We start from the raw sequence: 25973 nt of genomic DNA, 5'->3' as shown, positions 1-25973 counted from the left end.
AGGCGCAGGTGCGGGATAAAGTAAGGAAGGGAGCGAGGGTAATGGGGCAGGTACGGGGGATAGGGAAAAGGAAATTTAAAAAGGACTGGGGGAAGAAAATATGGCTATTTGATAAATTGGTATGGCCGGTGATAAGCTATGGGGTAGAGATTTGGGGATGTAGAGAGAGGAGGAAAATAGAGGAATTGCAGGAAAGATATTTGAGATAGGTGCTGGGCATGGAAAGATGGACGCCAGGATATATGATGAGAGAGGAAATACAGAGGAAACTGATGAGGAGCAGAGCGGGAGTAAGAGCGTGGGGGTATGAGAAGTGGCTGGGGGAAGGAAGAGGGAGAGAGATAGCAAGAAGTCGTTGGATGGAGATAAGGGGTAGGGCGAGAAGAAGAGAGGGAGTAGGGAGATGGGAGGAAGAGAGAAAAAGGTATTTTGAGGACAAAGGGTGGAAAATAGATGGGATAGAAGAGATAAGGGAAAAAGGAGGGGAGCTAAAGGGAGAGGAATTAAAGAGTAGGGAAAAAAGGAGACAGGAGAAGGAAAGATGGGAAAAGATAAGGGAATCAAGGTTTAATGAGGGATATGGAAGGGTGAAGGGAAGGGAAATTCCTGAGTATTTAAAGAAGGGATGGGGAGAAAACAGATGAAGGAGGGTAGTGAGGCTCAGGATGGGGAACGAGTTGAAAGGGGGAAGGCGCTGGGAGGAGGAAAACAGGAGGTGTAGGATATGCGGGGGAAGAGAGTAGACGTGGAAGCATATTTGGGAGCAGTGTACGAAGTGGGGGAGAAGAAAAGGGATGGCAGGAAATGGAGGGGGAGATGTTAGGGGAGATGAGAAAGGAGGAGGGGTGGATGAGGGAGGTAAAGGAATGGGGGAGAGGGGAGAAGCTGAGGGAGAGAAAGGGAGAGGTAGGAGGAGCGGCGGAAACGGAAGTCAAAGGTGTGAGTGGAGGAACGGGGAGTGAGAGAAAGGGAGAGAATGAAAGAGTGGAGGAATGAGAGTATGTGTGAGGAGCGCTTTCTCTCTCTCCCTCTCTCTCTCTCTCTCTCGAGCGGATAGCGGATAGTATGTAAGGCTAGAAATGTAAGAAGTAGAGTGTATAAGATAGGGGGAGGGAAAGGATTATAAGACCAAGGGGAAACAATAAAGCATTTATATATATTTTTCATATATATTTTATATATTTCACTTAATATAATTTTAATACTTCATTCACTAATCTACTTCAAATGTTGTGTTTTTTATTATTCTTATTCTAACTAACGATTAATTTTAATTCGTCAAATTGTTAGCTTTAATTGTTAGCTTTAAAATTGTTATCGTCGGAATAGTAACGTAAATATGTTTGGATTTTACAGTTTACAATTATTAATACAGTTTACATTTACAATTATTAATGTGACACGAGAATATAGCACTGACCAATCTATATGATTGAAATTCGTGATTGAATTTCAATTACACGCAATGTTATAGTTGCTATTTAGTCTTTAAACCAATACAATATGTTCAATATAATTGCTATAATTATAATTATGTTATAATTATAATTAAATATTAATAATTACTATAACTATAATTATAATTATGTTAAATATATCATGTAAAATATAATCCATTAGGTACAACTTTCGTCGTCGCAGCTGGGAGGAGATAAAACGGCGTATATGGGATTTGGGTGAAAATTAAATATCGATTAATTTTAAGAATGTCATATCCGAATAAATGCACATGACCAGATGTCATGCCAAATCTATGAATTATTACTCTTAGCTCTATATATAGAGCTCTACATAAAACCATGACAATATTCTTTACAGAAGTATTAAATCTCAAGATATTTAACTTTTATTCATCACTTAATTATAGATAATTTGTAAAATATGCATGCGAATAGTATATTTTTTACACGCATTTAGCTCCACATGTTTTAATAATGCAGTAACTAATTCACTGGAATGAATATTTATTCAATATATGTAAGTAATAAACAGCACTTCTATTTTGCATATAGTAAAATTTACGTTATTTTGACTTTATATTTTTTTTCTGTCGTATGTTAAAATTCTCAATCGTAAGAATAAGTGCCAATCGATAAATAAATTATTTGGAAGAACGTTAAATTTAAGTCCAAAGGAATTATCGCAGCTGTAAGAAAAATTTGTACAAAACAATTTGTCAGTCAGTGATACATCGCAAACTTATACGCAACATCTTTTTTTTTTTGGGTAACGCAGGGGAAATCCATCATAGATACCCCCGATCCTTGGGGGGTCGGAGGTTATGTCGGACTCCTACCGACTAAAACCCCTGCGGGATATCTACCTGTCGGACCGGAAATGTGGGGAGTCAGGGGAACTACTCCCGTATTCCCTTCCCGACACCCCGGCCCCAGGACTCTTTCGGGAGCCCCTCGCCATCTGTTACCGCGCCCTGTTCCGCAAAGGGAATCCAGGGCGCGGTTTCGATCTAAGACCGACCGGTTGGCCTTCTGGTTTCACCTATAGGGTGAGGGGGCATCCGCCCTCACCCTTTACTCCCCCTTCCCGTTAGTCAGGGAGGGAGGGTGCGTCAAGCCCACGATCAAGTATCTGGGCTTGACGTTGGACAGCCAGTGGAACTTTGGGCCACATTTCAGGGGCCTGGCCCCCCGGGTTCGTAAAGTAGGTACGGCTCTGGCCGGCCTCTTGCGGGCCCAGGGGGGCCCTGGATGGCGGGCTCGCCGCCTATATGTGGGTATCGTGAACTCGGTCGCCCTCTACGGGGCGCCTCGATTGCTAGCCACCGGCCGCAACAGGAACCTGTTGCGCCAGACCACGCGGCCAGTGGCAGTGAGGGCGGCCAGAGGTTACCGCACCGTATCACATATGGCGGCGACCTCCCTGGTCAGTTCTCCCCCAGTGGAGCTCCTGGCCGAGGAGAGGCACACTCTCTATTGGCGGGTCAAGGAGCTCCGGGAACGGGGGGAACTGACGACCAGGGACCTGGCGGCCCTGAGAACCCAGGCCAGAGCCCGGGTACTCGAGAAGTGGTCGGCTGAGTTGACCGACCCGCGAGTGCCCGGGCTCCAAACGGCCGAGGCTGTCCGCCCTTGTCTACCAGAAATGGTGGACAGGAGGGGGTGCGGGCTGTCCTTCCATCTGGTGCAGGTACTGACCGGACAAGGGTGTTTCGGTCGGTACCTGCACCGGATTGGAAAGGAACACACCGCCGAATGCCACCACTGCCCGGAGCCTGTGCATACGGCGCTGCACACTCTGACCTCGTGCGAGGACTGGAGTGGGCAGCGCCGGGTCCTGGCTCGGGCGGTGGGGTGCCGGGTGGAGGCTCTCTCGCTCCCGCACATGGTTCGGGCCATGTGCGGGAGCGAGGAGGCATGGGGGACGGCGGCCTCCTTCTGCAAGGACGTCATGTCCCGGAAGGAGGCCGCCGAATGGGAGCGCCGCCCTGGCCGCCCTCGCAGGAGAAGGTGGAGAGGACGGGGCTCCCCAGGTATAGGCAGCGGGCCCGAGGTGGCGCCGGCCGAGGAGGCCCCCGAGTCCTCGGGGGCGGCTCCTCGGCCGCCTCGGGCCCGACTTCGGACGCGCGGAGGAGGGGCGACAGGAGGGGGGTGAAGCCCCTCTCGCCTCCCCGAGCGTCAGTATTGGTAGGGAAGGGGAGTAAGTGCCTGTTTGGGGACGGGCCTCACTCCCCTGCCCCTCCCTTCACAGGACTTCAAGTCTGAGGGAGGGGCGTGGAGAGAGGGTGGATGTCCCCTCTCTCCGTAAAGAACCGGAAGGCCAACTCGGTCGACAACGACCAGGGTACCGCGCCTCTGACTTCTTCATGAAGAAGGGGATGCGGTGACAGGGCGTGAGGCTCTCGGTAAGAGCCCTGGGGCCGGGGTGTCGGGGAGGGAATGCTGGCGCAGTTCCCCTGAGTCCCCCCACTTTGGCCCGATCGGTAGACATCCCGTAGGGGTTTTAATCAGTAAGAGTCTGACATAACCCCCGCCTCCCCCAAGAGGCGGGGGTATCCATGATGGATTTCCCCTGCGTTATAAAAAAAAGGAAGGGAGGGTTTTTGTGGGAGTGGGCCCGTCCCCAAACGGGGCACCACTCCCCTCTGTCCCTACTTGTCCGCGGCAGGGAGCATCCATCTTCTATGAAGAAGAGCCGGATCCCCCCTGCCGACGGAGGCAGGCCCGAGGCGACCGAGGAGGGCCTGGACCCCTGCTATTCAGAGGTCTTTCCTCTTCCTCGACCGGTGTCAGCTCCGGCCCGCTTCCCCCCCTGAGTTATTGCCGATCACCCCGTCGCCTCTTGCGACGGGGTTCGTGCGGTCGGCGCTCCCTCTCGACGGCCTCCTTCTTGGACATTACGTCCCTACAGAAAGAGGCCGCCGCTTCTCATCCCTCCTCGTTCCCGCACATGGATTGAACCATGCGCGGGAGCGAGATGTCCCCCATTGGGTACCCCATCGCCCCGGCCAGGACCCGGCGCTCCCCTTCCCAGGCTGGACAAGCAGCCAAGGTATGGAGCGCCGTGTCCATGAACACGGGGCAGTGGTGGCACCTGGTGGTGAGCTCCTTCCCGGTCCGGTGCAGGTGCTTACCGAAGCACCCATGGCTCATCAGTACCTGCACCAGATGGTAGGACAGTCCGCATCCCCTCCTGCCCGTCAACTCTGGCAGGCAGGGATGGACAACCTTCGCTATCTCGCGCCCGTACCCCCGTGAGTCGGACACCTTGTCCGCCCACATCTCTTGAGTACGCCACGGCTTGAGTTCGTAAGGCCCGCTGGTCCCCGGCCGTAAGCTCCCCCTCCTCGCGGAGCTCCTTTACCTTCCAATAAAGGATGCGCCGCTCTTTGGCGAGGAGCTCCACGGGAGGGAAGCCGGCCAGGGTGGTCGCCACCATGTACGATATTGTGCGGTACCCCCTGATCGCCCTTATGTACATTGGCCTCAGCGCCTGCCGCATTCGACATAGGCCATCGCGGCAGGCGCTGAGCTGGGGCGCCCATATTGGCGCCCCGTACAAGGCGATCGACAGCACCGCACTCACGTACAGGCGGCGAGCCCTCCAGCCTGGACCACCCAGGTTGTGCAGAAGGCTGGCAACCGCCAGTCCGGCTCCACACACCCTGGGGGCCAGCTGCCTAAAATGTGGGCCGAAATCCCACCGGCTGTCCAACGTCAGGCCGAGATACTTGATCGTCGGCCTGACGCGGATGCGGACGCCATCGACTAGGACTTGTGTCTCAGGTGGCGCCCCTCGACTGCCGTCGTGAGAAAACACGGCTTCAGTCTTCTGGGGCGCCACCTTCAGACCCAGGTTCCCGATGGTTCTCACCACCGATGCCACCGCCGTTTCCGCGCAGAGGCGGGCTTCCCCCCAGCTTCTCCCCCCGGTCGCCACTAAAGTGTCGTCCGCGTAAGCAGCCTGGGGAGAGCGGAATACGCAGCACCCGGTCGAACGCGATGTTCCACAGCAGGGGGCCGAGAACCGACCCCTGCGGAACACCGCGCTCCATCGCGCGTCGGCCTTCAACCCCGCCCTCCTTCGGGAAGACGAGGTCCCTGTCCTCGAAGTATGCCGCCAATATGCGCCGGAGATAGACGGGCACCCCGTGGTGTTCGAGGGCCCGTCCGATCTCCGGCCAGGGCAGGGTGTTGAAGGCGTTTTTAATGTCTAAAGACACCGTCAGCAACACCCCGCCCTCCCTCTCCACGACCGTCGCGGCCAGGCCCCGGAGACACTGGGCAGCGTCCATCGTGGACCTCCCGGATCTGAAACCGTATTGACGATCGCGGAGATCTGGCCCCTCCGAGGACAGGTGCTGGACGAGGCGATCAGCAACGATGCGTTCTAGCATCTTGCCCGCCTCGTCCAGCAGGCATATCGGCCTGTAGGCCGACGCGCTCCCGGGTGACTTGCCCTCCTTAGGGAGGACCAATTTGGCCCTCCTCCAGGCTGGAGGGAATACCCCCTCCTTGAGGCACCCGTTGAAAGCCCCGCGTAAGGCCGCGGATAGGTTTTCGTCGCCGAGGGCGAGAGCCCAGGCTCGGCCAGGGATCCCATCGGGGACAGGGGCTTTCCCCTTACCACCGAGCTTCCCCCTGGCCTTGGCGATCTCCTCTGGTCCCACAGCCAGGTCCTCCCCCAGTTCCCCTCCCCCATTTCTGGGGCGGGAATCCTGGGAGGGCCCCCTTCCACCCTCGGAAAGAGGGTGTCAAGGAGGCCGTCGAGAGCCTGGCTGCCTCCAACGTTTTCATTGGTGGGGGCGCCCAGGGGCGGGTTTTACCAATCATCCTCTTATACGGGCGCCCCCACGGATCGTCGTCCAGGGAGCTCGTCATTTGCTCCCAGGCTGCTCGCTTTGCCTCGGCGATGGCGACTCAGACGGCTTTCCTGGCTGCCAGGTAGCTCTCCCACGCCCTCGCAGCATTCTCGTCTCTTCGCCGGGTCCGGTAATAAAACCGCCTGGCCTGGACGGAAGAGTCACGGAGTTCCGCGATCTCCTTCGTCCACCAGTAGGCGACCCGACAACGGCGAGGGCTTGGGGTCTCGCAGCGTCGCAGGCCGCCGCCACGATACCCATTAATTCCTCAGCCCCCTCCTGGGGGCTGAAGGCCCACTCACCCGGCTCTTTCTCGAGGTGCCAGGTGGCCACGAGGACGGCTGCCTTAAACCTATCCACGTTCAGTCGACTGAGGGCCCATCTTCTGGGGAGGGGAAAGTCCCCCTCCCCGGGGCAGCGGGGGGCCCGCACCCGTGGAGGTCCGGGGAGGCGGAGGGCCCACACTATGTACCGATGATCGGACAGTGTTTCGCCCTCCACCTCCACCTTCCACTCCCGGAATAACCGGGCAGCCGAGGGAGTTGCCCATGTCAAATCAATGACCGACTCCCCCCTCAGCCGCACACAGGTGCTGGCCGACCCCCTGTTTAACAACAGGAGGTCTAGTCCCGCTGCCCATTCTATGACCGCATCGCCCCGGGGGTCCCTCTGCCGGGGACTACACCCCCACCCTTCAGAGTGGGCGTTGAAATCCTCGGCGATGACGACGGGTCGAGGATGGCACCTACGTACCACCTCCCCGATCCCGTCTAGGACCCCCTCGATGCGGTCTGGGTCTCCCAGACCCACCTTGTTTCTCCGGTGGTGGAGGTATACCCCCACCACCGTGATGGGCCCACAGTCGACCGCCACGAACGAGGACCCCCTTTCCCTTAACTCACAGGGGGGAGGGGTATATACGCAATATCTTTTATCGATGTTCATAAATTGATCATAAAGATCTGTTACTTCTATATTAGGTATTTAGGTGTAATTTTAAGTGCATATAAAAAGTGCTTTTTTTATAATTTTCTTATGTTTTTCACTAGATATAATAGAAATAATGCGTATTATCGTGCTTAATGTCATAATGCATCATATCGTCATATTGATTATAATACAATGAAAGCAAAGCGATTGGATCGTCTATAGACGATAAGAAAGAAAAGAGAAAATAATAAACACAATTGTATTCCAATACGATTGGCACATAAACATCATAAAGTGTTACAACATCATAAAGTATACAACAAGTCCAGAGTGTATCGACTATAATGAGGACAAGGTAACTTGATAGGAAAAAGCCTGATAGAAAATGAAGGAAGTAGTAAAAAAGTAGTAAAAAAGAGAAGCAAAGTCTGTGGACGTAACTGCATATTTTATCCGAAGATGCATCGTATATACGAGATATACGTAGAATTGTGATACGAGTAAATATAGTTTCTCGACGAATAGACAGTTATTGTGCAGTGCACAAGTACTTAATGAGATGTAATGAGACATAACTATACTATAATAGTCTTATCGAAAAATTGAGAAAAAGAATAGAATCGAATGTTCCATTCTGTAAAATTTGTCGAATGCTAATAAGATGCTTAAAAGCGATTCTAGTAATTCTTATAGCAATATTTACTGGATTTTTCCACTATATTTTATGATATATGTATTATATATTACGTTTGATTTGCATTTTATGTATTACCCTATATATCTCGTTTAATACAATCTTCGTTTAATACTTAATTTTCTAGTTTAGATGTTGATATTTTGTTATTCTTATTTCAACTTCTGATTAATCTTCATTAACTTGAACATAATTATATAAACCAGATTTTCGTAGCAAGATTTGACATCAATGTGTAAAGCGTTAAGATAAGAAAAGAATAATATAATTGACATACCGTAAGAGACATGTAGGAATATAGCAATTACATATATGATACGTCACTTTCAAATAAAATTATGTAGTTACTGTCATAGGCACTACTTTTCTTTTCCTGCTCTACGACTGTTCTAGTTTCTTGTTTTAATAGACATTCCTGTCAAGCTTTCTGCCTTTCTTTTTTCACATATGCACCACAAATGATAGATTAAATATGTAACAAATTATTCGCAACTTTGATTTCATATCTTTATACATCATTGACGTTAGTAGGGAGAAGGCAGTTTGATAGGAAAAATCCTGATAGAGAATGAAGAACTAGTAATAAAAAAGAGGAGCAAAGTTTTTCTCACAACTGCATATTTTTATTCGAAGGTGATACATCGTATACTACATGGGCTGAAAAGTCTTTGGCCTGACATATAGATGGCGCCACAAACTAAAAATCCTTATATTTCCTATAGAGTACCAACCTTAACTTAGATGCTGTAAAAATTTCATATTTCGTTGACTCGTGTACAAGTTATAGCTTTCGAAGTGACGTTACCTCTGAATTTATCTTTACTATGGAAAAAAGTGAATTTCGTGTTTTGATTAAACATTGCTTCCTGATGGGAAAAAACACTGTTGAAGCAAAGGCATGGCTTGATAAATGTTACGGCACATCTGCCCCACCGAATTCAACCATCAAATATTGGTTTGCTGAGTTTCGTCGTAACCGTACGAGCACAAATGATGCACCACGTTCAGGAAGGCCAAATGAGGCAGTTACTCCAGAAAACATCCAGAAAATCAGTGAAATCGTGTTGAATGACCGCAAAATGAAATTGAGTGAGCTAGCTAACATTATAGGCATCTCAAAGGAACGCGTTGGTCATATCATTCATGAATATTTACACATGAAAAAGCTTTGCGCGCGTTGGGTGCCGCGTTTTTTGACAATTGAGCAAAAAGCGGAACGTGTTCGACTTTCAAAGCAAAATCTGGCCCTGTTTAACCGCAATAAGAAGGAGTTTTTGCATCGATTTGTCACAATGGATGAAACATGGATCCATCACTACACACCGGAGTCCAATCGGCAGTCAGCGGAGTGGTTATTGCCTGGTGAAAGCCGTCCGAAGCGCCCGAAGACACAACAATCAGCCGGCAAGGTTTTGGCCAGTATTTTTTGGGATGCGCATAACATAATATTCATTGATTATCTCGAACATGGTAAAACTATCAATAAAGAATATTACTGTACATTACTGGATCGATTGGACGACGAGGTCAAGGTCAAACGGCCACATTTGGCAAAGAAAAAAATTTTGTTTCACCAAGACAATGCTCCAGCTCACTCGGCTCGCGATACGACCGATAAATTAAAGAAATTGCGCTATGAATTGGTCCCGCATCCCCCGTATTCTCCAGACCTGGCCTCCAGCGACTATTTCCTTTTTCCCTGACTGAAGCAGTGGCTCGCTGGTAAAAGATTTTACTCGAATGAGGAGGTCAAGTTGGAAACAAATGCCTATTTTGAGGGACTTGACACCGAGCACTATAAGACCGGCATCGAAATGTTAGCGGACCGTTACACTAAGTGCATTATTCTAAATGGAGATTATGTCGAGGAATAAAACACTTTTTTCATTAAAAAAATCGTTTTTTCATTGTTAAGCCAAAGACTTTTCAGCCCATGTAGTATATGCAATCGCGATTCTAGTAAATGGAACAAAATGACGAGAGGAATCGTTCGGTGATAATAGTCTCTAAACACTGGTGCATCAACGAATCTGCACAATGCAATGGAATTTTGGTTAAGATCTCTCTATTTTCTTACTAGTAATCGACTTCTCTTGTTATTTTACGTATAAAACTATGAAGCTAATGTTGCCAACTAGCGAATCGTTTACGAAATATTTCTTTATTATCGTTTCGAAATATTACTTCATTATATACTAAAAAGTATCAGGAGAGATATAATTATAATATAATGTATCTCGAGAAATATTCAGTTTCCGATGATTTTACTCCACTATTTTTATACACTGAAGAGCAGTGCGCTGTTTCTCATTTTAATTAACCTTTAGAGGATCCGGATAGCTTTTATAGGAGCCAATAACAAACTCGAAAACTCTACGCGACATGATGATTATATATATATAAATTTTCTGCGAAAAAAATTGCAAATTTTAAAGGAAAAATGCCGGTCCTCTAAAGGTTAACGACACTACATGTTGCCCGTAATATTCTATATATGTTAGAAGGTTGCATTGAAATCCGCTGTTCACGTGTAGATGGCTCTAGTTGCGTACGTTGCGGCCAGTAACAGATTTCTTTCACATCTTTTATGTTATTTTGAAAAGTGAACATTTCTCACTAAAATTCAATCATCAAACGCCATTCTTTGTTTACACAAGTGCTTTTCTATGCGGAATCAGAATTTTCTATAACGAATTAAAAAATGGATTGCGATAAATTGTTTCTCCAATGTACATGTGTATATTTCTACACTATTTTGACTTAAAAAAATGTAGTTAAAGCTCATCGATTGCGAAAATTTATGGTGAATCTGCTCCATCGGAAACAGTTTGTAGAGATTATAGAGATTTCGACGATTTAAGAATAGTGATTGTGACGTTCACAACAAACAACGGCCAGGTCAATCGAAAAAGTTCGAAGATGAACAACTGCAAGTTCTATTGGAAGAAAACCCTGCTTAAACACTCAAGGAATTAGTTCAGCAGCTCGAAGTCGATAAATCAACCATTTCATGACGTTTACAAGCCATGGGAAAGGTTCAGAAAGAAGGGAGATGGCTGTCATGTGAATTGACCGAAAATGCCATTGCTAATCGTTTAATCATCTCGATTTCTTTGCTCGCAAAGCATAAAAAGAAGAGTTTCTTGTGGCGTATCGTGACCGGCGATGGATCTATTTCGACAATCTGAAGCGGAAGAAATTACGGATTGATCCTGGCCAATCATCAACGTCGACACCAAAGCGAAACATCTACAGTCACAAAGCAATGCTTTTTATTTGGTGAGATATGAAGGGTGTATTATGAGCCGTTGAAACCGAACGAAATAGTCACCGTTGAACATTATTGAACAATTAGAGCGTTTGAATAATTTGATGCAAAAACGATTATCAATTACATCAAATCGCCAAAAAGTGATTCTTCTCCATGACGCTCGACCCCATGTTACTATAGTCGTGAAATAAATATTGATGGAGCTCGAATGGGAGATTCTCCCGCACTCAACGTATTCTCCGGACCTGGCCCCAAACGATTACCATCTGTTCCGGTCGATACAACATGCTTTGGAAGACACACATATCCATAATTACGCAGAAGTCAAAAATTGAGTTGCTAAATGAATTGGCTCAAAAGATAGACCGTTCTTTCGTCGCGATATTCAATTTCTGCCAGAAAAGTGGGAGAAATAGCTTCTGAGGGCAAATACTTTGATTGATGTATTTACACATTTTGTTACTGAAATAAATGCTCAGAAAACACAAAAAAACAGCGGCTTTCAATGCGACCTCTTAATATTTCAGTGAAAGCCGGTTAATGTCTGTCTATAGTTCAAACTGATTTTCAGATAAAATCGTGACTGTGAATACAGATTCTAAATTTGACAGTCATATCATCAATCTGTCATAGTTTTTGTATGCAGATCGGCGCTGTGTTCGTCGTCTATCGTTTAATTTATGCAGACGGATCGGCTAGATATTTGACGCAATCTATTATCGGCCTGCGATTGACGAAACTGCTCTCGCTTTGTTGCATTAATCTGTCGTTACATTGCTGATGACAAATCTGTTCTATGCTGTATGCAATTTGACATTAGGTTATAAAAATGAATGTTATTTTAACTTTTGATTGCAATTGGAACGCACTCGAGGACACAGTAGACGTAGTTACGAGGCAGTCTTGCTTTTATTTTCTGTTTGTTTACAATTCGCTAGCATATGATTGGCTGGCATATTATTGTCGTATTCATATACATTGGTTTATTTCTAATTACATATGTAGTTGAATATATTTGCAGTCTGTTTGATGAAAGCATGTCCGGCAGAAATTGATAGATAATTTATTTTAATGACTTGGAACAAAATATATACATATTATTGGACCAGAATTGTAATGCTTCATTATTAATAACTTGTACATTATTAATAATTGCATAACAGCTTTTAACTTATTTTATGGCATATTCTTGAAGTTAAGATCTCCAGATTAATTTAATTTGTCGAACTATTGTCGAACTATAATTAATTGTCGAACTCCTTAATCTTCCAAATTTTCTTTCCCTGAAGCTTAATCTTTATCCAAGACCAAATATTTTCAATGGGATTTGCATCTGGTGTCCGTGACAGCTCATTTTCAACTCATTGATTTTCTTTCTTAGTTTTCATGCAGTACAAAGAAAACTTCGAAGGTTATTAAAAAAAGAAACCGATTACTGGTAAAAAATAGAGACCTTAACCAAAATTCCATTGCATTATGCAAATTCGTTATATCAGTGTTTAGAAATTACCATCATCGAACGATCCGACTTTTAGGGTTATTATCCTTTTGTACTATTATAATTCTTTTTTTGTATACTACTAGACAGATGGCAATAAAGCCATTTATATGGATCATCGTGGTCCATATTTTTCTGTGCCCAAACAACTCTTTTCTTAATGTGTTTCTCGGATAATTAGTTTCTTCACTGTGCTTCGATATTTCACATTATGAGCACGTAGACGTCTTATTGCGTCACGTGATATATTTAAACCTTTTTCTCTTCAATGCTGCTTCTCCATCTTGCAACGATAGATGAATGTTGTTTGCGAACATCTGTAGAATAATTTGTCTTCTTTATCCATTGTTTTCTGTATAGAACCACACTTCGGTATCGACGTTTTTCACTCCTAGGTAGTAATTTATCCATTCATTTACAAATGCCTTAGATTTTTTCATATATTTAACAGTCGCTTGGCACGACATTTTTAGTTATTTCGGATAAGTATAGAGAAACACGGCTTCGAGTTGCGCTGCGTAGGCGGCACTCATGATGATATGTGTCTCTTTGTCACGAAGGTCGAACAACAATTGAAACTTTCTCTTAGGAAAAGCATCTTGGGAAAAATGTTCCTACTACTAATCTCTGTTAGAATTTCCTGTCTAACGATTTCTATGCAAAAGTTTTGCCGAGCACGCTTTTATCAAACAGACTGTACATGAATAGATAATTGTTCTTATCTATATTGATGTCATAATACGAATTTTATCTCTAGCAGTGAGTATAACTTTAGATTATATGACTTTAAATAACGCTCATAAAGTGTATAAGCTTTCGTAATGTATGCAACATCTTAAGTTGATTAACGCTACAAATGTATATTAATGGGAGCAGAAGATTATTCTACGCGAGTATTCGGTGGAATTTAGTGGAAGAAGAAACTATCGATCAAGAGCTTAAGCATAAACTCGATCGATTTCAGTGAAAATATGGCGAATGCATCCATCATTAGTGATCCATCCAGAGACTTTAGTCATATAAAAGACATCAGTAATGATAAATATTTAAAGAAAACAGAAGACATATTAGAAAATATTAAATTTCCGAATGATTTCGATGTTTGGAGCGCGCAAAAGCAACGTGACTGGGTGTATAATAATTTGACGGAACTGTATCAAAATATGCCGGACAGTTTGCAGAATATGATCCCAGCTATTTTCCGCCCAGTCGACTTCGATCGATCACAGGAGAAGTTGCCAGAATGGATGGACATGGATAAATATCGGAGAGGGCAAAAGTTTGTGCGTGACAATTACTTTTCCATTATTATCAACATTGTAATGGGTGCTATTTACGGCTTCACCTTCGATGATGGTTTAAAAACACTCATTCTAACGAGAAACAGTAACACGCCATATTTATCGTTTATAAGGTACTTGTTTTTAAATTAATTAAAAGACATGGTCTCCTAATTTATAAGTTTCAGAATAGAATATCACTGAAAAGAACAAAATATGCGAAAGGAATTAGCTCTTAAGAATTCAAAACATGTAGCGGTCCGATTTTGTTCACAAATTTTGTTCATACAGCAATTGCAACATGCTACTTCCTACAGCAATTGCAATAGTTTGATAAGGACTGAAAGATCTTAGAATTATAAGGAAAATTTTTCCGTGATGTAAGTATATAAGCTCTAAAAATCTAATTAACAAATTGCTGTAGGTATCTTAGTACTATTTTGCAAATGGTTACATGGTACGATGGAGAACCTTGGGTCAAAGGAACGAAAGCTTATACAGATATGCAAGTTACACGTGCAAAACACGCGGATATAAACACAAAGAAGTCCCGAATAACTAAGGAGCAAGTAAACGCCGCATCAAAGATCACGAATCCATTGTGTTCCGAGCAGAAATTGTTTCTGAAGGATATCACTGCGACATGTCCGTTCGAGAATCCAGAATAAATTTGCCCTTATAAATTTTTGGATACGTCCGCATTCACAACAAAAGCTATAAATAATTGGGCGGTGTCAAGTACACAAGGTTGCCTGCTGGTTGTGCCTATAATATATTCACAGAGTATTGGAATACATAATGCAACTGACGAAGATCTAGAGGGTTACTGCCATATATGGAAGTGTTACGGATATTTTCTTGGACTGCAAGATGAGTATGTAATAGTATTATTTGTAGTTCGCCGATGAATGTTAGACTAGCTATAGGACTTAAGAATTGAACAAAATTTATTTTGGAAATTTTGCAGACAATTGATTTTTATAATTGATTGTGTAAAAATGATAAAAACAAGGCCTCCTGTGTTTTTGTTTCCATTGCAACCTACGAAAAATATTTTATCGTTTAAAATTGTTTTGTAATGAATAAAGTATATTTTTGCTGTTTTAGTTAAACAGAATGTTTCATGTTCGGATAGATGAGCTTTATTTGCACATAAATGTTGCTATGCTCAAAGTCCGCACGGCCTCCGTAGTGATTTCTATTCTTTTTATTTAACATAATTTGATTCCTTTAGGATTATGACAATGCTCTGTTATATTCAACATTGGTGGTAAGGTATATATTTATCTTACAGATTATTGAATCAATAAATCATATTTTGTGTATCATACAGGTTGTCCCAAAAGTAACGGACCACCCTAATAACTCTTCAGTATTGAAGTTTCAAGGAAAATGATCTCAATAAAAGTTATAGAAATTTAAGTGTGCTATCTTATGATGACCTTGACCTCTATTTTCGAGGTCATTTGAAAGTCAACTTTGCGTTTTTTAAATGGGAACCCATATTTTTTATTACACTGTTTTTTTTCTACTAGTTAATTTAAACAACTTTTGTCTAAAACATTTCTTTATTTGTCTAATATTTTTTTAGATATTTGAGGAAAACTTTATCACTTTTCCAATATTTAACTTACGATATCTTGTTAACTATTTGTCGGAAGAAAAAGTGGTACTAGACTTTTTTGCTTTATTTAGTCTCAAGAATATATTGTTACAATAGCGCCCGGACTTTTATTAACTTACTGACTTTTGGAAATTTCAAAATCATCAAATTAACAAAAATCGGAGCGCTATTATAACAATATATTCTTCAAACCAAATAGAATCTAGTATATTAAAACTGATTTAGATATTTCAACAATAACAATATTTAATCATTAATTATGAGAAACTTGTATCTAAGAAAAAGGTACTATTAGCTATTTTCCATTTGGTAAATGATAAAGCATGCATGATGGCGAATAAATTTTTCGGCAGTTAAATATAAGCCAACCTACTCCATTCACCATATGTCCAATTTACAGTACGAACATGTCTAACATAAAATTTGGTTATTAAAAGTAGACTTCTTAATATGACATGCGAATACGCTATTAATCGATTGTCAGTCTATTCCCATCCATGATTAAAACTCAATTACGGACAGTGCTTTAGCTGCTGTTCAGTCTTTAAACATAATATATTATGTCATATATAATCCACTAGGTACAACTTTTGTTATGGCAACTGGAAGGAGATAAAACAGCGCATACGGGATTTTAGAAATTGGATAACGGCTAATTTTACGGACATCACATCCGAATGGATGCATATGAGCAGGTGTCTTGCCGAATCTATGAATTATTATCCTTGGCTCTATATGCCTTATAAGACAATAATAATACTGTATACAGAAGCATTAAATCTTAAAATGCTCAATTTGTATGCATCACTTAATTATAGCGAATGGATAATGTATAAAATATACACGTGAGTATATATTTTACATGCATTTAATATTGATATATATATTGATTATTGCTATAATTGATTATTTCAATGATATGTTTTAACTAGATAAATATATTTTAATGCAGTACTAATTCACTGATATGAATACTTATTCAATGTATATAAATAAAATAGCGCCTCCATTTCACATATTTTATAATTTACTTTGATTTACTTATAATTCACTTTGTTATTTTGATTTTAGATTTTTGTTCCATCATTAAAATTCTCCATTGTGAGAAAAATGGCCAATCAATTAATGCATAAAGTACTTGAAAGAGCGTCAAATTTGAAGCCGGAGAAATTATTGCAGCTGCAAGAAAAATCAAAACAACTTATAATCAGTGATGTGCCGTAAACTTTTCCTACGCGGCAGTTTCCATCATAAACTGATGTTACAGCTGGACATCTATTATTTCTACATAGATATTTGGATACAATTTTAGGTATACAGAGTGTCCTATTTTTAATCAGTCAGGCAAAAATCTCGAAAAATATGAAAGATACTAACAAGGGAACATAGGGAACTCGAAAATCTTAAAACTTCTGGAACTTTGTGTGGAAGTAAAGTAGTTCATCCGTAATGCAAAACTATTTTTTATTCGTGTGGAATTCCAGTCTGAGGGGATGAAACTACACTACGAAAAAAACCATGCATAGATTAGTTATAGCGTTTGCTTAGTATATATTCATATTTTTATTCCGACGGCACGGCAGCGCGTCATTGCATTCACTGGATTTTTCTATTAAACCGTGATACACATTTTATATATTAATTATTATTTTGATTTGTATGCATCTTAATACAATCTTTGTATTTTAGATATTGTTATTTTGTTATCCTTATATCAATTCAATACATCAAATCCTGATTAATTCTAATCTACACAAAATAATGTATGCGAAGTTTACGTAGCAAAATTGAATATCAATATTCCCTGAACTGTAATACAAAGTTACATTATAATATTGTAATCCAATAGATGTAGTACATTTAATGTGTTCATCTATCAAGTTTTTTATATTGCTTTTATATTGTTTAATTTTTTCCGCACAGGTAATAATATTCCCCTCATTATATTTGTTTTTTAATCATATAGGTTTTTCTTTTTATACACAATTATCAATATATAGGAATTTATTTAATATCAAGTGATTTTAATTGTTCCTATGCATAAATCGAAACCAAAAGACTAATGGGCGTACAAACATCATTAAGTGTAATAATTTCAGACTATATTGATGTTATAATAATATAGTAATAATAACTACTAGTAATAATAACTAATAGTAGAGAAAAGACAGCTTGGCAGAAAATAGTCTAAGAGAGAATAAGTATATATTATATTATATTACAATAAATATTGTAAAATAAATATTATTTTCCACATATTCTTATATTATATTTTTTTATTATATTATTTTTCCATATACTCGTATACTATATTATGTTCTCCATATATTCATATAGTATGTTTTTGTTACACAATTTAAATAAATTTTTTGGGATGCTTTATACTTATAGTCAAAGCTGTATGTACAATGACCGACAATGATGCGTTCCGCGAGAGGGGAAATAGAGTTCTCTCTGTCGCGGAACGAATCACTGCCGGTCACTGTACACCGTAAAAGCCTCAAGTATTTTACTATATATTATTCTTCTTATTTTTTAATTAAACTTTACTTTTCTAAAACGATGTTGTACAGAAGTAAGAGATAAATGTCCTTTCTTTCCACTCTTCCAAAATTCGATTGCCTTTTTCTTATAATTTAAGTTTACATTTCCACCTTCATCATCCACAGTGCAAACTTCATTTCCATAATTATCTTCTTCAGCATCAATATCGTACACATCTACAAATTGTACGTCATGCGGTTCTGATGGATCGTCAAAATCAAGTCCCCACTCATGTTCGATCGTAATATCGTGATGTATAGCACTCTTTATTAAATCAGTAATTGTATCATGGAGTTCCACCTCTTGATGATTAACAGGAGTTATTGCAATATTTGTGAAATGAAATGTCGCAATTAACAAATTAATAACATTAGCTGGATTTATTACTGACATTATGATACAAATCTTAAGGATATTTTAATTAAACATTTCTCACAGCAATAATAATATACGTACTGCTTCAATAACTGCTTCAATAACACTGAAATGTATTCCAAAATGGACAGCTTTTATATGCAAATGAATGAAGATAACATATGTCAATATAATGAACCTTGATTGCACTGTACTTGATAAAGAGTGCTATTTTGGTCGCACAGTCATAAAACTTGTGACAAGTGTTTTGCATGTTGCCATGATGTACACACACGTGCGCACGTACAAAAACACACATACACACACACACACATATTTATTTATATTTACGCGTGTCGTTTAAATTAATGAAAAAGGTAGCCGCAATGTTGGCAAAATAAACGTCTATTACGTGAAATTTTATAATTTATAACATTTTTAAATATTAGTGACTGTATCCTTATCATGCTATTTTTCTCCTACTTACTTCTTAACATCAACTTTATTGCTTTTTTAGATTTTCTATTTTCTTCCTTCCTTATCTTTTACAGTTTGCAATTATGAGGAAGATTTGAGGAAGAAAGAAATGCCATCATCAAGTAGCGAATCCTTAAGTTTGGTACGCGTAGCATACATATAAGAGCATGTTTAATTTTTTTTTCAATATTGCCTTTTCCAAACATAATGTTATTATATATGGTTGAATTTGTCATAAAATAAGCTTTATTTTGGTTGGACAATTGATTTTAACAATTTGAAAAAAGAGAAGGGGGGGGTATTTTATACACAATTTTACATTTTTAAAAAATCTAAATATAGCATAATAAAGTACTTTTAAAACCATAAAACTTTTGTCTAAAACATTTTTTCATATCTTTAATAGTTTCGATAATATTCGCTTAGAAAGACAAAAATCAACTTTGTTCAAGGGGTTGTTTCCACCCTTAAAACCGTTTTTGGGCACCAACGAAAAATTGTTTTGTTATTAGGTATATCTGCTCTACAATTATGCAGAGTTTCAGATTTTTTTGAATTTCCGCGTTGCCGAATGTCCCTTGTAAGAAAACCTTGAACGCTTCAGTCATTGCTGAGATATGAATATCTCGTTTCAACTCGCAGTTTCGCGTAATATAGGCACGTGTACCTCTTAATAACATATTACGAAAACATATATTGATAACATATCATGAAAAATATACACAACATATACGATAAATATGAGGTCTTATACAGGGTGTCTCATTTCAAATGCATGCAAAATCTCGAAAAATATAGAAGATACGGAAAAATGTTTCAAAAAAAATTGTATAGTTTCAAGGAAGACATAAAATAACTATATCATTTTGTTTACAAATGGCAGCACTTTCGAGATATTCATTGATTATCTTTTCTTAGATGGAAACTTTTCTTAGATGGAAACCCCAATTTTTTATTATATCATCTTTCTCTACCAATTATAATAATTTTTACAATTTTTGTTTGAAACATTTTTTATTTGCCTAATATTTTTTGAGATATTTAAAGAAACCTTGGTAATTTTTTCAATATTTAACTTACGATATCACGCTAAATATTTGTCGGAAAAAAAAGTGATACTTGACTTTTTTACTCTACTTAATTTCAAGAATATATTGTTACAATAGCGTCTTGGCTTTTTGTTAATTTGATGATTTTGAAATTTCCAAAAGTCGATAAATTAACAAAAGTCAGGGCACTATTGTAACAATATATTTCTTGAGACCAAATAGAGTAAAAAAGTCTATTTTTTTCTTCGACAAATAGCGAAATATTGTAATTTAAATATTGAAAAAATTACCAAGTTTTTCTTAAATATCTCAAAAAATATCGCAAATAGAAAAATGTTTCAGACAAAAATTGTTAAAATTAATTGGTAGAAAAAGATGATATGATAAAAAGTTCCATTTAAGAAAAGTAATGATCAATAAATATTTCGAAAGTGGCACCATCTATAAACAAACTGATATAGTTATTTTATGTCTCTTTTGAAACTATATAACTATACACTTCTTGTCTGAAACATTTTTCCGTATCTTTCATATTTTTCGAGACATTTATCTGCGGCATTTGAAGTGGAAACACCCTATATAAGGTAATATGTGATAAATGTACTGATGTAAGATATCAAGTAAAAAATAGTTCTTTAAAGCGTTCTTTAAATTTATTGCTTTCTTTAAGTTGATTAGTATAAAAGCAAACTCGATAGTTATGTTTGATAGTTACTTGAACTCATTGAGAGTATACAGACTCCGCTGCACGGACATTTCTAACGTATAATCGCAGGTTTAGTGAGTTACTTTGAAATATATTATACTGTTTCAGTCTACTATACCCAGCCAAAATTGCTAGTGATCTTAAATTTTCCACAATTTAACGCACTTTGCACATTTAAGATGTCGAATGTCAAGGAGAACCACTTGCATGACGGAGAAAAAATGCAGATAGAAGATATGCAAAAGTGTAAATATGAATACGTGATGGCGTTAAAACATACATTAAACGGCAAGTTATTTACAAAGGACTTCGACAATTGGACCTTGAGTCAGCAATATGACTGGGTCAATAAGAATCTCCGAAAGTTCTATCCCAATGTGCCAGAATCTTTGCTACACTTAATTCCTGCTTTCTTTCGCCAAGATGAATGTGGTCGTTCACAGATAGATGTACCGATATGGCTAGACGTGGAAAAGTATCATAAGGGGCAAAAATTCGTGCATGATTATTATACTCCCATTATCATGGGAACGTTTCTTTCAGTACTGCACACATATTCCTTCGGTGATGAATTAAAGCCTCTTATCCTAGGTGCGAAGAGTCACACGCCATATTTAGCGTTCAAAAGGTATCACGCAATAATTTTACGCAATATGCAAATTCCTCTCTGTGCCGAATATTCTAGTGACTATAGTATAAACGCGTCTCAAGTGAATCGTAGCGTTAAAAAAAAAACGAATGTTGTTCATAAAAGTAATACATCCACTTATAAAGAGTTCAACACTGAAGAGTTTCAACAGGACTTTTCATTAACAACCTTTCGTATAATTTTGCAATTTCCGTAAGCTTTATTATCATGTTCTATGGAAAGATAAATTTATTAATTAACAGTTTTTTCTTGCGATGTCACGACGAAACCTAATGTGAACTTCTATGTTACCCGAGAGGTTCTTGTCGGCCCAGTCTCGAGTGGAAAGCTGGTACAACGGCGAACCTTGGGTCAAAGAAACATGCGCTTACAAGGATATGCAATTCACACGTAAGATACATCAGATAGTGAGAACGAAAGCATCTCAGCTCAGTGAAGACACGTATGACGCCCTGTGTACTTTCGCGAATCCATGGTGCCCGGATCGCGAATTGCTTCTGAAGGACTTCACCGCGGCATGTTCGTTAGAAAAACTCGAGCAGCTTCTTTTTAAACTGTTCACTAATTCGCCATACAGGCCAAAACCCTTAAATCACGCGGATCTTGTGATGCTACAGTACGCTTTGATGGGCATGGTCGTACTTCATCCCCATAAATACGGGGCGCATGACGCGACCGAAGAAGAACTAGAGGGCTTTTGTCACATGTGGAGATGCTACGGATATTTGCTCGGGATAGAAGACGAGTACGTATATTGATAAAATGTAAAACGCGAGCGGGGATATTCCATAAATCGCTATCAAATGTTACACAGCGTGTTTTACTTTAATTTATCCACTGAAATATCTCGAAAAATAAAGGGGTACGAGAAAACATTTCAGATAAAAGTTATTGGGTTGGATTATTGGGTTAAAGGGAATATAAAACAGTGATATCATTTTGTTTACAAGTGGCACTACTTCGGAGATGTTTACTAATCCTCATTTTTCTTAAATGGAAACCTCAATTTTTTATTATACCATATTTTTCTTCCAATTAATTTGACCAACTTTTGTTTGAAACAGTTTATTATTTGCCTAATATTTTTTGAGATATTTAAGGAAAACTTGATAGTTTTTTACTCTACTTGGTTTTAAGAATATATTGTTACAATAGTGTTCTAACTAGTGTTCTAATAGGGCACTAACAGCCCTAACTTTTGTTAATTTGATAAGCTTTGGAAATTTCAAAATCATCATGTTAACAAAAGTTAGGACACTATTGTAACAATATATTCTTAAAATCAAGTAGAGTAAAAACACTATCAAGTTTTCCTTAAATATCTCAAAAAATATTAGGCAAATAACAAACTGTTTTAAACAAAAGTTGTTAAGTCCTCATAACAGCATATTCGTGAGACCAAATAGAGTAAAAATGCTAGTACCACTTTTTCTTGCGACAAATAATTACAGAGATATCGTAAGCTAAATATTGTTAAAAAGTTACCAAATTTTCCTTAAATATCTCAAAAAATATTGGGTAAATAAAAAAATATTTCAGGCAAAAGTTGTTCAAATTAATTGATAGAAAAATATGATATAATAAAAAATTGGGTTTCTATTTTTTAAAAATGATAAGTAAACAAAATGGTATCGCTGTTTTATGTTCCCCTTGAAACCAAACAACTTTTATCTGTCTATTTCCGTGAAATTGCATTATTAATCCATCCCAAAGTTCGTATAAACAATTACGCATGATCTTTTCCTGTTTACGATCGTACGATGCCAAGTTTGCATCAGCAAAAGATCGCAGCTGCGTATACACAGCACTGTTATATATTGTATTATTTATTATAGATTATATCAAATTAGCCAAATAATTTTTCTATTGAATATTTTGGATTTATAATAACAATATAATATATAATATAATAATATATAATATAATATAATAATATATATAATATAATATATATAATATAATATAATAATATATAAATATACAAATGTCTAATATAAAGTATTTAATGTATAAAGAGATTTCACAATCGACATTTTCGTCAAGTATCTATAAGTACAGTTTGTAATTAAAAGATTAATGCTTACGATTACGTAATTTACTAGATACAATTTATGTCGTGGTAGTCTTAAGGAGACACGACAACTTATTCAAGATTTGAGTGAATATTGGATAATACCTTATCTCAAATACGCGACACCCGAATGGGAGCATATAACGAGATGTATGGTTCAATCATTTAATTATTTCCCTATGATGTACATGCCGTACAGAAGCGCATTATTACTCGATATGGATATACTCGGAGTAAATATGTCATATCTGTATGCGTCTCTTAGTTATTCAGAGTGGATAGCTTATTTTGCCTGGAAGTGAGTATTGTCACTTACTTAATTATCACTATTATCAGTTTCATTTACGTTCACATAATCTGTAGACTTGTTTTCTAATCCATATTTTCATCGTTTCTTTTATTTTCAGATTTGTATTACGTTATGTCATGAAGTCGTCGTACATAAGGGTGCGTTTTAATAAAATGATAAACAGTAATTTAAAAGATATGTATAATTTAAATCCGGAAAAAGACAAGGAATATTATGAAAAATCGATAAAGCAAATAAAGGATTTCTGTATTACTAATTAGCTACAGTGTAAACTGATGATAATACGTCATTAATGTATTATCAGTAGTAATATGCAAAGTAATATACAAAGTATAATATGCAGAGTATCAGTTGATTTTGAGGGCTGTCGATGAATGGATTGTTTATTACTTATCATTTATTATTTAAATCATTTTGGCGCACGCTCACTCGTCAGATTTCTATAATTAATAATTCGGTAACTATTGCGAATATCACAAAACGATAGGACTTTTATGTTTGTTTTAATCCGGTCTATGTCTCCATGAGTTCCGTAAAATTTGTTCTGAGGACATCCTGTTTACAGGGTGTCCGGAATCTTTTGGAAACGAAAAATTATAAAGATTAATCAGATCGAACTGAGAAAAGAAAATCATGTATTATTTTGTAAAAATCGCAATAGTTATTATTATTAATGATTGAAAATAACCTGCACATCTGGAGGCTGTTTTAATTGATAACTTGAAAATTTGCATACTTATTTGCAAAATGGTAAAGGACTTTTTGTTCAAAATGACCTAATCTACAATTATATGACAACTATTATATCTAGCGATGGATATGAGTATATTGAATTTAGAATCCTGATTCTTGAATCTATCGCTCGGCACAATAGCCGTCATGTAATTGTAGATTAGATTATTCTGAATAAAAAGGTCCTGTATCATTTTGCAGTAAATATACAAATTTTGAAGTATTTTCAATTAAAAGAGTCTTTAGATGTGGCCATTTTCAATCATTAATAACTTTATAACTATTGCGATTTTTGTAAAATGGTACTTGACTTTGACGCGATTTGATCTGATTAATCTTCACAATTTTTCATTTCCAAAAAATCCTGGACACCCTATATATTTCACAACATATAATTGCGTAGTATTTTATGATATACAAAATAAATAAAATTACTAATTATAGAACGCTACTCTTTGTTGAGTAAAAAAAATGTAGTTTATTTTTTTATAATGTAATAGAACGTTACATTACGTATTCAACGTAATAGAAGTCGTTAAGTAAAATCCGATCAATGTTGCTCTTTAAGCTGAATTAGACTTTGCTTAGTAATTCCTACTTCACTAAAATAAATTAATGATGATGATTGAATAAAAAAATTATCTGGAATTTTTTTACTTATATTTAAAAAAAAATTGTGCTATGTAATTAAAGTGCGTGATGTTATCCTGTATATTAATTGTATATATACTTTATATATATAAAATACTTTTGTAGTTGTGACATTAAGTTATATCTTTTCTTAGGATTTTATCAATTAATTTAAAATTAATTTTTCTTTAATGAAAATGTCAAATACACAGTTTTTAAGTTACATACTAGCGATCTTTTTTGATATTTCTAAATACAATGCGCTATCATTGTATCATATTATTGCATCAATGTTTATTGATTAATATTAAAGTGGTTTATACTACGAAAAATAAAGTTTTAGACGAAAGAAATTGAAGGATGAATTAGAAAACAAAACTATTTATCTGTCATAAATCAACATCTTTTATCTCTGGCTAGTTTGAATTAATAACTTTAAAATATATATAAACATAAAATATACTAACCATCTAGACAAAAAACTGAGATTTACGGCAAGAAAGGGACTCCAAACATATCGAATTATGATCGAGTAGCTACTTTACTTCTTTTGAGACCATTTATGTTATAAGCGTTTGTGTTGTTTGTGCGCATTTAAATATCTAGTTTTAAATTGCATTTCCTATATTTCTTTGCGATATTTCTTTTATGCTTTCACTTTCAGAGTTGAAATTATATGACCGTTATGCAGGCTCTTACGCATGTTAGATGCATACGAAAATAAAATGACGTAAAATTATTCATATTTACGTGCGATGATACATCGACCATGCTCAAGCGTGAATCAGTGAGTCCTTTGAATATCCCGCTATCATTGAGACGCGCTTATCGTCCG

The 25973-nt window shown here is 38.6% G+C and overlaps 2 protein-coding genes across 4 annotated transcripts; both read left to right on the top strand.

Annotated features, from left to right (window-relative positions):
- The first annotated feature begins 12384 nt into the window (after positions 1–12384).
- On the top strand, positions 12385–17426 carry LOC105184299 (uncharacterized). 2 transcript variants are annotated; one of them, XR_849844.3, is made up of 4 exons: positions 12385–14126; positions 14417–14866; positions 16198–16461; positions 16688–17426. XR_849844.3 is itself a non-coding variant. In XM_011143008.3 (2 exons), exons 1-2 carry the CDS (start codon positions 13684–13686, stop codon positions 14658–14660), a joined length of 687 nt encoding a protein of 228 aa, XP_011141310.1. In that variant the 5' UTR covers positions 12385–13683; the 3' UTR covers positions 14661–15484. The 2 variants fall into 2 exon arrangements, 1 of the variants encoding a protein (XP_011141310.1); XM_011143008.3 differs by lacking the exons at positions 16198–16461; positions 16688–17426 and having other exon boundaries at positions 14417–15484.
- A 3344-nt stretch (positions 17427–20770) lies between these two features.
- On the top strand, positions 20771–24754 carry LOC105184300 (uncharacterized). Of its 2 annotated transcripts, none has more exons than XM_025297594.1 (4): positions 20771–21587; positions 21694–22140; positions 23498–23764; positions 23874–24754. In XM_025297594.1, exons 1-4 carry the CDS (start codon positions 20926–20928, stop codon positions 24034–24036), a joined length of 1539 nt encoding a protein of 512 aa, XP_025153379.1. In that variant the 5' UTR covers positions 20771–20925; the 3' UTR covers positions 24037–24754. The 2 variants fall into 2 exon arrangements, with proteins under 2 accessions (XP_025153379.1, XP_019697511.1); XM_019841952.2 differs by having other exon boundaries at positions 20771–21374; positions 23874–24036.
- Positions 24755–25973: the final 1219 nt, after the last annotated feature.

Source organism: Harpegnathos saltator, unplaced genomic scaffold (genome assembly GCF_003227715.2).
Source record: "Harpegnathos saltator strain DR-91 unplaced genomic scaffold, Hsal_v8.6 scaffold180, whole genome shotgun sequence".
In the NCBI taxonomy this organism is placed as follows: domain Eukaryota; kingdom Metazoa; phylum Arthropoda; class Insecta; order Hymenoptera; family Formicidae; genus Harpegnathos; species Harpegnathos saltator.
This window is presented reverse-complemented; position numbering and strand designations above follow the sequence as displayed.